A 13,036-nucleotide genomic window follows, 5' to 3' on the forward strand; every position below is an offset into this window, starting at 1 on the left:
TGGGCCAGTAACCGAAGGGTTGCTGGATCGAATCCCCAAGCTGTCATTCTGCTCATGAACAAGGCAGTTAAGTTAACCCACTGTCACCGTGTAGGCTGTCATTGTAAATAATAATTTGTTCTTAAATGACTTGCCTAGTTAAATAAAGGTAAAAAATATATATAAAAACAGCCCTAGTCGTCATTTTACTTGTTTTTCATTGTTGTGAGTAAATAAATACAATTTCTCTTACTCCCCTCTTTTCTACCTAGGCTACATTCACTACCAGCCGTCCAAGGACCGCCTTCGGCCCCACCTGCTCGAGATGCTGGTCCAGCTGCCCCCTAACTCTGTGACCGAGGTGACCATGCAGTTTGAGAGGGCACTCCTCAAGTGGACCGAGTACACCCCCGACCCCAACCATGGCTTCTACGTCGGGTACCACTTGACTTTGACTTTGATTCATGTTCACTTTTTACAGAAACTGAAAAAGGGCAATGCTATGGGTGAAGTTCTGTACTCTATCTGTCTCTGTCTAATGAAATGCAAACTGAGATGGAAAATTTAGGTATAAATACATTTTTCATGTTTGCCTAGTGCTGTCAGCTTTTATACGTGCCCTTTTCTCTTGTCTTGCTTCAATTCTGATTGAAGATGGGGCCATTGCTGAAATTGAGATGCTACTTGCTTGTAGTCTCTCGATGTTCAGGTTTGCAGTAGAAGATATCTGATTAAATGTTGTCCCTCGCTTCAGGTCTTCTGTTATCAGCGCTCTCGTGCCCAGTGTCGTTGCCATGGATACCAACAGCACTCGGGAATGCCCACTTTTCAGCAGCTTGTGAGTAATGAGGCTGTTTTTTTAAGTAGTGTTTGAGCACTTACGTAGTAGTTGTCTTAAGTGTGTTAGTTTATCACCTGAAGTAATGCAATTTGAATGCATCTAAAGGAAATTACACCAAACAAAATCCTATTTTAAAAGTAGTGTACTATTCCTCAATTCCATTGATTTGAAATGGAATTGACCCCTAACTCGCATACACCACAAGGGAGAGTTAAAGCACTCATTATGCGTTTGGGTCCCAAGGTTTTAATATGACCAATCATATCGTTATGTTTGGAGGAAAAAGGGGGAGGCTTGCAAACCGAAGAACACCATCCCAACCGTGAAGCATGGGGGTGGCATCATCATGTTGTGGGGGTGCTTTGCTGCAGGAGGGACAGGTGCACTTCACAAAATAGATGGCATCATGAGGGGGGGGAATTTTGTGGATATATTGAAGCAACATCTCAAGCTTGGTCGCTAATGGATCTTCCAAATGGACAATGACCCTAAGCATACTTCCAAAGTTGTGGAAAAATGGCTTAAGGACAACAAATTCAAGCTATTGGAGTGGCCATCACAAAGCCCTGACCTCAATCCTATAGAACATTGTGGGCAGAACTGAAAAAGCGTGTGCAAGCAAACCTGACTCAGTTTCACCAGCTCTGTCAGGAGGGATGGGCCAAAATTCACCTAACTTATTGTGGGACACTTGTGGAAGGCTACCCAAAACATCTGACCCCAAGTTAAACAATTTGAAGGCAATGCTACCAAATACTAATTGAGTGTATGTAAATTTCTGATCCACTGGGAATGTGATGAAAGAAATAAAAGCTGAAATTAATCATTCTTCTCTACAATTATTCAGACATTTCACATTCTTAAAATAAAATGGTGATCCTACCTGACCTAGAACAGTGAATTTTTACTAGGATTAAATGTCAGGAATTCCTGTGTGCTCAGGAACTCCACCTCCCACAGGAAGAGTCAATATACAGTACGTGGCGGGTTCGTCAGGTTTTCGGTTCACCCTGACATTTCCATTCCTCTTCTGACAACAGAACTTGACCAACTGCTCACCAGGCACAGCAAGGGATACCCGGACTGTTCTGCTATTCCAAGGATGTGTAACCGAAGAGATACCACGTGTGGGCACAGAATACAGTACATAGCCTTCCCCCTGTGGGCCTCTATTTCGGCATCGTTTCGCGCTGCTCTGAGAGAAGCATGGAGAAACGAAAATGTTGAATATTCCATGATATTCTTAAGATATTTGTTGACTGAATATAAGTAAGTGATGATTATTTAGCAGACAAGTTAGGTTTCTCCAGAAATAAATAATTCTAAATAACTGGCTTTATTTACAAATTAGCGAGAATGTCTCACCCCATGTTCAAGAATTGCCTTTTTCTCGCTCGTGCTGGGTTAAATGAAAACGAAATCTCAAATATTTTTACTTTTAAAAGAGATTTATTATTATTAATTAATTTATAATGATATAAAAGCCCCTTAGATATTCTCACAGATCCTAACGGAAAATGCCCCTTAGATATTAATATTAGAGTCCTCATCCTCTAAATGTAATTATTGGCTGAAAGTCACATCATTGAAAACATATTTTAAGATACATTGTTGGTCTTATTTATTTAAAGAGTATATTGAAGTTAGAAGCAAAAGCCTACAACTATTTTAGTACTGTTTCGGCTGCTCTGAGACTAGCACAACAGAGATTCTTTAGCTAAATAGCCCAGTACTGTACTGCCGGACATCACGTTGTGCAGTGTAGAGGTCGACCGATTAATCGGAATGGCCGATTTAATTAGGGCCGATTTCAAGTTTTAATAGCAGTCGGTAATCTGCATTTTTGGGCACCGATTATGGCCGATTGCATTGCACTCCACGAGGAGACTGCGTGGCAGGCTGACTACCTGTTACGCGAGTGCAGCAAGGAACCAAGGTAAGGTGGTAGCTAGCATTAATTGTTTTTTAATAAGTTTAATCTTAACATAATCATTAGTTCACTACACATGGATGATGATATTACTAGTTTATCTAGATGGTCCTGCGTTGCATATAATTGATGCAGTGCCTGTTAATTTATCATTGAATCACAGTCTATTATGCCAAACGGGTGATTTAACAAGCTCATTCGTGAAAAAAGCACCGTCGTTGCACCAATGTGTACCTAACCATAAATATCAATGCCTTTCATAAAATCAATACACAAGTATATATTTTTAAACGTGCATATTTAGTTAATATTGCCTGCTAACATGGATTTCTTTTAACTTGAGAAATTGTTTCACTTCTCTTGCGTTCTGTGCGAGCAGAGTCAGGGTATATGCAGCAGAATTGTACATAATTATGACATAACATTGAAGGTTGTGCAATGTAACAGCAATATTTAGACCAAAATAAAAGTTTTGTTTTCTAAGTGATTTTACCATATTAATTACCTAAGGCTCATATTTCTGTGTTATTATATTATAATTAAGTCTGATTTGATAGAGCAGTCTGACTTGAGCGTTGGTAGGCAGCAGCAGGCTCGTAAGCATTCATTCAAACAACACTTTCCTGCATTTACCAGCAGGTCTTCGCTGTGCTTCAAGTATTGCGCTGTTTATGACTTCAAGCCTAACAACTCCCGAGATTAGGCTGGTAATACTCAAGTACCTATTAGAACATCTAATATTCAAAGGTATATGAAATACAAATGGTATAGAGAGAAATAGTCCTATAATAACTACAACCTAAAACTTCTTACCTGGTAATATTGAAGACTCGTGTTAAAAGGAACCACCAGCTTTCATATGTTCTGAGCGAGGAACTAAAACGTTAGCTTTTTTACATGGCACATATTGCACTTTTACTTCTCCAACACTTTGTTTTTGCATTATTTAAACCAAATTGAACATGTTTCATGATTTATTTGAGACTAAATTGATTTTATTGATGTATTATATTAAGTTAAAGTAAGTGTTCATTCAGTATATTGTTGTATTTTATATATATAAAATTGGCCGATTTTAATCTGTAACTGCTTTTTTTTGGTCCTCCAATAATCGGTATCGGCGTTGAAAAATCATAATTGGTCGACCTCTAGCTACAGTGCCATATTTTCTGTTCCATCCTAACAGTTGTTCATGGAATAGAAACACCATCATTTTAGTCAAATGAATTAAGCAAGTACCAGTCAAAGGTTTGGACAAACCTACTTATTCAAGGATTTTTCTATATTTTTACTATTTTCTACATTGTAGAATAATAGTGAAGACATCACAACTGTAGCAGGTGTAGCCCATCATGCCAATGTTTGCTATTAGCAGGACAATATACTTTTTATAACCCCACTACTGGTGTGAAAATCCCCAAACTTGCAATGTATTTGTTGCTTTAGTACTCAAAAGTGTTACATTTCTTACAGTATTTGTTCATCAACATCTTTATGCTTTCATTAATAAAATAACAAGAAAAAAGGACATTCAAATGTGGATGTTTATATTTCACTTAATATCTATTTGGGTCTTGGTTAGACAACAATTAGAAAATTAGGGTGCAGAAATGTTATGCTCTTAGTGTAACCTTTATTTAACTAGGCAAGTCAGTTATGAACAAATTCTTATTTACATGGACAGTCTACTCCTTCCTCGTAAATAGCCCAATACTGTACTGTCAACGTTCATTTTCTGTTCCAGCAAGTACCAGTCAAAGGTTTGGACACACCTACTCATTCCAGGATTGTTCTATATTTTTTACTGTTTTCTACATTTTAGAATAGCAGTGAAGACATCACAACTATGAACTATGGAATCAGTTAAGAACAAACTTCTATTTACAAGGACAGCATACTCCCCTTCCTCCCCAACATGGATTTGAACCCCGGTCTCACGCGTGCCCTGCATTCTGTAGTACAGACATGGCCTGCTCTCCCTTATGTAAGGAATTAGGCACATTCCAATGTTTACTACAGTATGTATTGTAGACTGCACAGTAGCCTAATAAAATTATGATAAAAAAATACTCTTTCAAAATGCAGATGTTGATTTAGTTATGGATCCATAACAAATTACTATGGGAATAAATATCACAGATTTACAGAAATATTGGAACAAAGTTGTCTAATGAAGGCAAACCATTTAGAATCCTTCAATCCTATAGCCTACTCCCGAACGTCATGTTGTACATTGACATATTTTCCATTCCATCCTAACGGAAACCCTGAGGGTTTCGTTTTTCATTTTTCTCTGAATAGAAACACCATAACATAAATCAATCCCATATACTATGTTATTACAAAAAAGGTTTTAAATTCTCTGGTAATGCCAATAAGGAATACTATCAAATGCTTCTCAAAGATGCCATCTGGGGATCAAATAGTAACAGAAAAAGGGCTGAGAATTAGATGATGTGCCACTGAATGCTGCGGCAGCACACAAGGTGTACTCCAGTATGACGCAACTTTTAAAGGAGGAGCCACTGTAGGTTATTGTAATAAGACATTTCATTTGCATAGGACTGTTCTTTACAGAGGAATCTCACTAGCTCTACATTGGCAAAAATAAAGGCATTCAATTTTAAATATTAAAAACACATTTTTTACATTAAACATAACTCATCTTGTCTTTCTTCCCAGTTTCCCCTGTAAAGAGGAGTCAAGTTACTTCATGCGGGTCTACACGGAGCCCTTGCTGGTGAACCTGCCCACCCCTGACTTCAGCATGCCCTACAACGTCATCTGCCTCACTTGCACTGTGGTGGCCGTGGGTTACGGTTCCCTCTACAATCTCCTGACCCGCACCTTCCAGGTGGAGGAGCCCAGTCCGGGCCTGGCCAAACGGCTAGCCAACATCATCCGCAGGCTAAGGGGTGTGCCACTGCTGTGATGAGCCAAAATGCTAACTTAAACAACAACCACAGCAGAGGTCGGTGGCTACATCACTTGGGAACTGTGAGTGTAAGTTTCAGGAAGATAACGCTGGAAGCTTCGACAAAGAAAATAAATTACTCTTAAGTTTGTTTCGTGAATGATAAAGGAGTTGATGAACAATGAAGTCTCTAATGAAGTGTCATGGATTCGATGGACGTTAAAGGCTTTTTCTTGCCCGTGAGAAGCAAAAAGGGTGGCCTTTCTTCAGTGCACTACTACTGCTGTTGGTCTAGTTAAACAGAGAATATTGTATTTTTCATGTTTAAGGCAGGAACCAAAGTGTTTGCTCCAGGGTTTCAGTGGGGACAGATGGCTGCAAGAATCACAGCAAGCTCATATTGGTTCCTGGAAAAAGGAATTGTCTGTTATAGATCACTAGGAAGCCATTGCTCTGAGATCTGGGGCCGTACGTATCAAGCGTCCCGGAGTATGAGTGCTGATCTAGGATCGTTGTGTTCTAGAAAACAACTGGTCCTAAATCAGCACTCCTACTCTGAGACGTTTGGTAAATTTCGGCTCCAGATTCATCTCTTAAATCTTTACTGAGATAAATAAGGTTTGTTTTTAGTTGATGTTGAAATGCTAAATGCACTGACTTACAGAACTTTCATAAACAGTTGTCTATTGTTTTGATACGTGGGATTTCGTATCACATTTGTTCATTAATCATAGAACCAGTCAAAACGTTTGCACTTGTAGAAAACCCCCAAATTTCTACTGGAAACGACTGATTTTTTAACTTGCGTTTGTCCAAATTTCTGTTCGAAGTTGTTCTCTAATTGGCATTACCTTTTGGTAAGCCTTTGTAGCACAAATACCCAACAGACAACATTTAAAAAGATGAGTTTGCCATGCATTTCTATTAGGAACTTGACTAAGGCTCTAAGCACCCTCCATGCATTAACTTTTTAACACTGCTCGTTCTTTGTATATTAAACTGTGCTTGATACATTAATTTTACTGAACAACATTCAAATGTGTGAACATATATTGGGTAACCTTGGGTATATAAAAAAATAATACATCTATAAAACTGGTCAACTGACCAAACATTTGTCATTTTTGTTTTAATCCAATGGCTTTAAGGCAAGGCACCACACCCTAATAAGGTACATTTTCTCCCCCTTATTCATATCACAATTTTACCAGTTGAATGTAGACACAAACATAATACTTTTTGTATTACAACTTTCCTGAAATGTTGTATTAAAATATGTGCACATTTGCATATACTGCAAATCTGTTTTTCTGGACACAGGATGAAGTCAGCCTAAATTATTTGGTGTAATTTTGTTAAGACACTCCAGGACCGGACGTGTTGTGGATAAATGTTTTAATATTTCTATCTGTGAAATACTAAAGTCACATATGTCAAATGCATTTTAGGTGCGTTTTTTTATTTTTATTTTTAGAAAATGTGATCTAGAATAAAACATTTACAACATATCAACAATTCCCTCTACACAAGTCTGGAGAATATATCTAAGCATAACCACACAACATTTGGTAAATGCAGAAGCTTCTGAAGCTGAGAAAAAACATGTTTTCATGTGGGAAGGTCTGACTTTTGTGAAATGGCAGTTAAAGAGCAGTACAAGGAATTTATCTTAGCAAATGCAAAACACCTAATTAGAGCCAATCGCAATTTCTTCAAAGTTAGTTACTACATATAGTCCAGATTGTAACTTTCTCTACGAAATGGGATTTTAATTGCCTGACGACTAAAACTGAGTTCTGGTCTTCCGCTGCTCAATTGTTCCCTACATACAATCTGAGACTGCAATCATTGAAGTTGTTTTGGGTGATGTCAAAATGAGGGAGGGGTGTTGTACAAAGCAAAGTCATTAGCGATTGAATTGTCTCTAACCAATCACAGTATCAAAGCCAATGATGCATTTTCAAACTTAGCTTTACCCACGCTCTGGCCCAACCCATTGGTTTTTGGGACCAATCAGATGAGGCTTTTGAATGATGTATTACTAAATGTAGTAAGCTTCGAAATTATGGATTTATGTCCATTTGAATGACGGTAGTATGATAAACTAAATCAAATAAACATTTACATCAAGTTTGGACATTTTTATGTTTACATTTTGAAATACCTAATTTAGGGACAAAAATACCCCAAAATTCTAAATCGATAAGTAGATGCAAAATAGGTAAGTTAATCCTGTGGTGCCTCGCCTTAAAATAAGAAATACATGGAGGCTTGTAGAGGGGCCATGTGAATCTCAATTGTCTCAGACTAGGATCAGGTCACTCCTGTCCATATAATATTATCCATTATGATCCAAGTCAACACTCATTCTAGATCAGCACTCCTACTCTCGGTTGATACATACAGCCCATTGAAAGTCGAATTGTGCCCTTGATGAATGCTGTTGAATCCCTGCTTCTCAGTCTAAAACATTATTTTTGGACTGCTAGGAGAACTCTTGAGGATTCCTGAGAATAAATTATGAGGAACCACTTGGCTGCAACTAAGCATGGATCAACTGTATCAATATATAGCAAAAGAGTATTCCCGACATACAGGGGTATCATCACGCCAAAAATCTGAGGGGGCACAAAGTACATAAGGAGGGCTGCGGGGTGCTCTGGAAGTTGGACAATTTTGCATTTTTCAAATAACTGAAATCGCTTTTACCTGCAATCTAGAGCCATAATCATTATGCTTGATTCTATTTTTTATTTTAAAGACTTTCTGCATGCTCTTGAGCTGTCTTTATCCTCCTAACTGGTGGTTCCTTTTTTTAAAGAAACAAAATATGCTACCCTGCATCTTGGCAAAAATCTTGGTAGAAGATTTCAAAACACGCATCCAGTTCGTCATTACATTTAGTTATTGCTTGTTTTTCTAAAGTCTACCAACCTTTCCAGAAGGCATGCCAGCTAAGTTAGTTAGACAAGCTAGCTACTCTTACTTAACCTGAAAAGGCTTCTTGGTAGCTAGTTATGAGATTGGGAACCTACAGTATCTGGGCTAGCTGAAGCCAACTTCATAAAATTGCTAGGTGGGGTTTTAGGCTGGGTTTCTGTGACATCTGCTGACATAAAGGAATTATAAATACATTTGATTGATAGTATTACATAGAGACACATTTATTTTAAATAAATATTTAAAAATATATATTTTTAAACTGGACAAATCTGAAGGGGCACATATGCCTCTGACGACATAACATGTCATAAGCATTCAAAAGAATTTTATGACAAGCCATAGAGTATGGATCTATTCAGTAGAAGGTAACATTACATTTCTACTTGAATGTTCTGTTTCATGAAGAATAGATCATTTCCCTATTCTATCTGATAGAGTAGGCAATGTGTCATCACTATTCATTCTATTTCTATCTGTAATGTTCAGAACGTTTCACATCACTGAATACACCCCAGGTCCAGGAGTTCACTTTCTGTATTCCATCTCAATTGCCCCAGTTATGGAAGTGCGTGTATGTGGAGGGTAGGTGAGGGAGCGGCTGATTATTTTCTCTATAAACAAACTTGGCCTAACTCCTGCCAAGTTCCAGCAGAACAGACAGACACAGAGATCCCTTTCTTTGCCAGCCAGTCATTTTCTCTCTTGCATGTGTTTGGCACTCTAGAGTGGAACAAAAAAGCCCTCTGCATTCCTAATCAGTGATGGTCATGTCCGGTTTAATAGCTCTGCTTAACTCTGTCCGTTTAGGCAGGGAAGTGGGTATACCTTGGCAGGGAGCATAGACACTTTGTGCAGAGTTGAAGGTTAGGGGAGGTGTAGTAGCACACTAGAATGTTTTCTACAGCTTTTCTTTAGACCAAATCACTGGTCAAATAGAAGTATATGTACTGACTCTGGTGGACAGCCAGTACATACTTGAGCAATTTCCATTCTTGGAGTGTTCCATAATTTGTTATTGTAGCTCAGTGCCGCCATAAAAAAACCATAAAAAGGCATCTCAGACACTCAAGACGTCCACCAACAAGGTCATAAATGCACAGGAATGTATTTAAAGGCTACACAGATGGTTTTATTGATTGGAATACAAACAAGAACAAAAAACACCCCCTCTAAAAAAAGAAAAAAGCCAACAAGCATTCTTGTTCTTGAAAGAGAAGGAGTCTATTAGCATTGTCACTAATCTCCCGACCCAAACCTTGCCGTCCTATGAACATGGCTCGCTGCAGGCGTGGCCGCAGGTTGTCCGGCAACACTTCTGTTCTTCTGGGCACTGGCCGTCATGGTAACAGTACTCAGCACACATAGGGGTCCCCTTGGGCAGGGCACATCGACCGGGCTTCACTGTGGTAACAGAAAATAGGTGTTCAGTTATACTGTAGCAACATTGGTCTATAGTAACAACTTGTCCGTCTACACTGACTGTTCCCATTTGAAGTCTTACTATTACAATGCTCAAGGTCATATGGACTCTATAGACATACATGGCTCTGGGAATTCTGAAGTGTCTCAGCTCTAAAAAGAGTATATGAAATGGATTTTCCCATGTGCATGACATGTACATAAATAGCCCAGCTTTCTTGTTTCCAGAGTAATGCAGCAATATCTGTCACTTTGGGACCATCTCCTACCTGTGTAAGGTGTAATGCACTCATGCCCACATCCGTTGTGGCAGCATTTTTCATCATTGGAGCAGTCACTGTCGTTGGAACAGAACTCCGCACACATCCCTGAGCCCCATAGTCTGCGAGGGCACATTCCTGGCTTTGCTTTTGGTACACAATTTGCAGAGCAGACATGTCAGGGAACCCAACTTACTGCAAAAGGACATGAACATATGGATACAATTGGACTATAATTTTCTGGAAATCTCATATATGTGTGGAGATGGTTAGCCTACTATAAATAGGCATTTGCATTTGTGGGAAGAATGCAGACTCCCAAGTATTTTTGTGTCTAAGTATAGGAATCATCCATGTTTTTCACATATCACCCATGAAAATGAATGACAGCATTCTGAACACTGTTAATAAACCAGTCAGGTTCTTACTGAAGGCAGGTGGGACACACACGGCGCCACAGTCAAAGACACAGCACTTGTCATCTCCAGGACAGTCCTTGTCACAGACACATCCCTTGTGTGACGGCACGACGTTCAGAAGCCGTGGGCAGTGACCTGCCTTCTGGAGGGTCAGCACTGTGAGAGAGCAGGAGGTATCGTGAACTGTGGAGACCTCATATCAAGTTAATTACGGTGTAATTACGCAGTAACACAGCAACCTTGTGGCAATGGGTTACAAAACCAATTTCAGCTAATATTTTTTCTCTCAACAGAAGCTTTTTAGTTCACACGCAGACTCTGTATATGCTTTCAACCAGCAAATGAAAGTCATATATTTAGTAAGTAACAACAAAATAGGTTGCAAATGGGCTTATGCACAACTATAGCCTAGTGTGTCTCACCACATAGGTACGCCTACAAGAAAGCAGTCAAATGTAGTAGGCAATACTTCAAAAAATCTGTTTCATGACAAATAATGCAAAGTAATTAGAACAACTCACCTGTAGATTTGCCTCCAGTTTCAGCAGCAGAGACTATTTTCAAATCTACAATTGCCAACAGAACAATAGCCAAAGCACAAAGCGCTGAGGAATTCATCTCCATGCGGACTTCAAGACAGGAGTCTACTTGTTGGAGCAAATTCTCCAAATCGATTACATAAAAAGGGGGAGAGACCAAAAGAGAGACGAACGCACAGGGAACAATGCGCCTGTAGGGTCCCTATGCCCCTCAATTTACATTCCGAGTTCGGAGCCGAACATGCGCTAAGGTCACATGTAATAACAAAAATTCATAGATGGAAAAAGGGGTCCCCCAAATGGATATAAATTCATAATTGGACAGAAAGGGACTCACCTTTCCCAAATCCATGAGCAAAAGCAAATATTGTTAACCTAAAACTAAGGGTTTTTGTGTGGTTTCCTTAGATAAGAAATTGGTTAATATTACAGTGCCTTCAGAAAGTATTCTTACCTCTTGACTTATTCCACATTTTGTTGTATGAATTCTAAATGGACTAACTCTATTTTTTTCTCTAACCCATATACACACACAATAACCCCATAATGACAAAGTGAAAACATGTTTTTAGAAATGTTTGCAAATGTATTAAAAATTAAATTTAGAAATACATAATTTATATAAGTATTCACACCCCTGAGTCAATACTTTGTAGAAGCACCTTTGGCGGCGATTACAGTCTTTTTGGGTTAGTCTCTAAGAGCTTTGCACACAATATTCGCCAATGTATTATTTAAAAAATTCTTCATGTTCTGTCATTGCTAGACAGACATTTAAGTCTTGCCAAAGATTTTAAAGCCAAAACTGTAACTAGGCCCACTCAGGAACATTCAATGTCGTCTTGGTCAGAAACTTGGTTATTGTCCTGCTGAAAGGTGAATTTGTCTCCCAGTGTCTGTTGGAACACAGACTGAACCAGGTTTTCCTCTAGGATTTTGCCTGTGCTTATACCTCTATTCCATTTAATTTTATCTTAAAGAACTCCCTAGTCCATGCCGATGACAAGCCTACCCATAACAGAATGCAGCCACCACCATGCTTGAAAATATGAAGTGGTACTTAGTAGCTAGGTTTCCGTCCAATTAGCAACACATTTTCATGCGAGTATTCAAAAATCGAGTTATTTTTATTTGTGAAATGGCTGCCAAGCATCGACGATCATGTCACCCAAATAAGACTCTCAATATTTATTGGAAAGGAGCATCAAAGCTCATCTTGCATTTTTCAACACCCTGTGAAGTTCATCATAACTTATTTCATCTGTTGCCTAATAAACTGCATGCTTTCCCGACGAGTCGTAGTGGGAGGACCACACATGTCATCGTGTGACTCCAAGTTTACTTCAATGGTTATTATATCAATATTTAGGCATAAAAGCGTTTCCACCGACATTTCTCGCATAATTCATTTTACAGACACAAAAAGATCCCACCTTGTCTAGCGTGTTTTGTAGACATTTGGAAAGTTTACCGACAAATGTTCTGTTTCTTTAAGGCATCTCATTACATTTTTCTCGCATAAATAGGTTCAATGGAAACCTGGTTAGTGGTGGGTTGTGTTGGATTTGCCCCAAACACGACGCTTTGTATTCAGGACCAAAAGTTCATTTCTTTGTCACATTTTTTTGCAGTGTTACTTAGTGACTTGTCGCTAACTGGATGCGTGTTTGGAAATATGTATATATATTTATATATTTATTATATATATTTATTTGGTGCAGGCTTCCTTTTTTTTACACTGTCATTTAGGTTAGTATTGTGGAGTAACTACAATGTTGACCCATCCTCAGTT

General features: G+C 38.7%; 2 protein-coding genes across 2 annotated transcripts in view; one reads left to right on the plus strand and one right to left on the minus strand.

The window, feature by feature from the left end:
• Positions 1 to 6,982, plus strand: part of LOC109869036 (phosphatidylinositol glycan anchor biosynthesis, class T) — a 36,984-nt gene extending 30,002 nt beyond the window's left edge. Inside the window, exons 10-12 of the mRNA XM_020458857.2 lie at positions 252 to 417; positions 734 to 817; positions 5,433 to 6,982. Coding sequence (XP_020314446.1) covers positions 252 to 417; positions 734 to 817; positions 5,433 to 5,682 — 500 coding nt within the window. The 3' untranslated portion in view covers positions 5,683 to 6,982. The remainder of the gene's footprint in view (positions 1 to 251; positions 418 to 733; positions 818 to 5,432) is intronic.
• Positions 6,465 to 11,393, minus strand: wfdc2 (WAP four-disulfide core domain 2). Its single transcript, XM_020458856.2, has 4 exons — positions 11,227 to 11,393; positions 10,715 to 10,861; positions 10,296 to 10,433; positions 6,465 to 10,008 (listed from the first exon to the last, which is right to left on the minus strand). The coding sequence occupies exons 1-4, from the start codon at positions 11,327 to 11,329 to the stop codon at positions 9,872 to 9,874; spliced, it is 525 nt and encodes a 174-aa protein (XP_020314445.1). The 5' UTR covers positions 11,330 to 11,393; the 3' UTR covers positions 6,465 to 9,871.
• Positions 11,394 to 13,036: the final 1,643 nt, after the last annotated feature.

This window comes from Oncorhynchus kisutch, linkage group LG24 (assembly GCF_002021735.2).
Source record: "Oncorhynchus kisutch isolate 150728-3 linkage group LG24, Okis_V2, whole genome shotgun sequence".
NCBI lineage: Eukaryota > Metazoa > Chordata > Actinopteri > Salmoniformes > Salmonidae > Oncorhynchus > Oncorhynchus kisutch.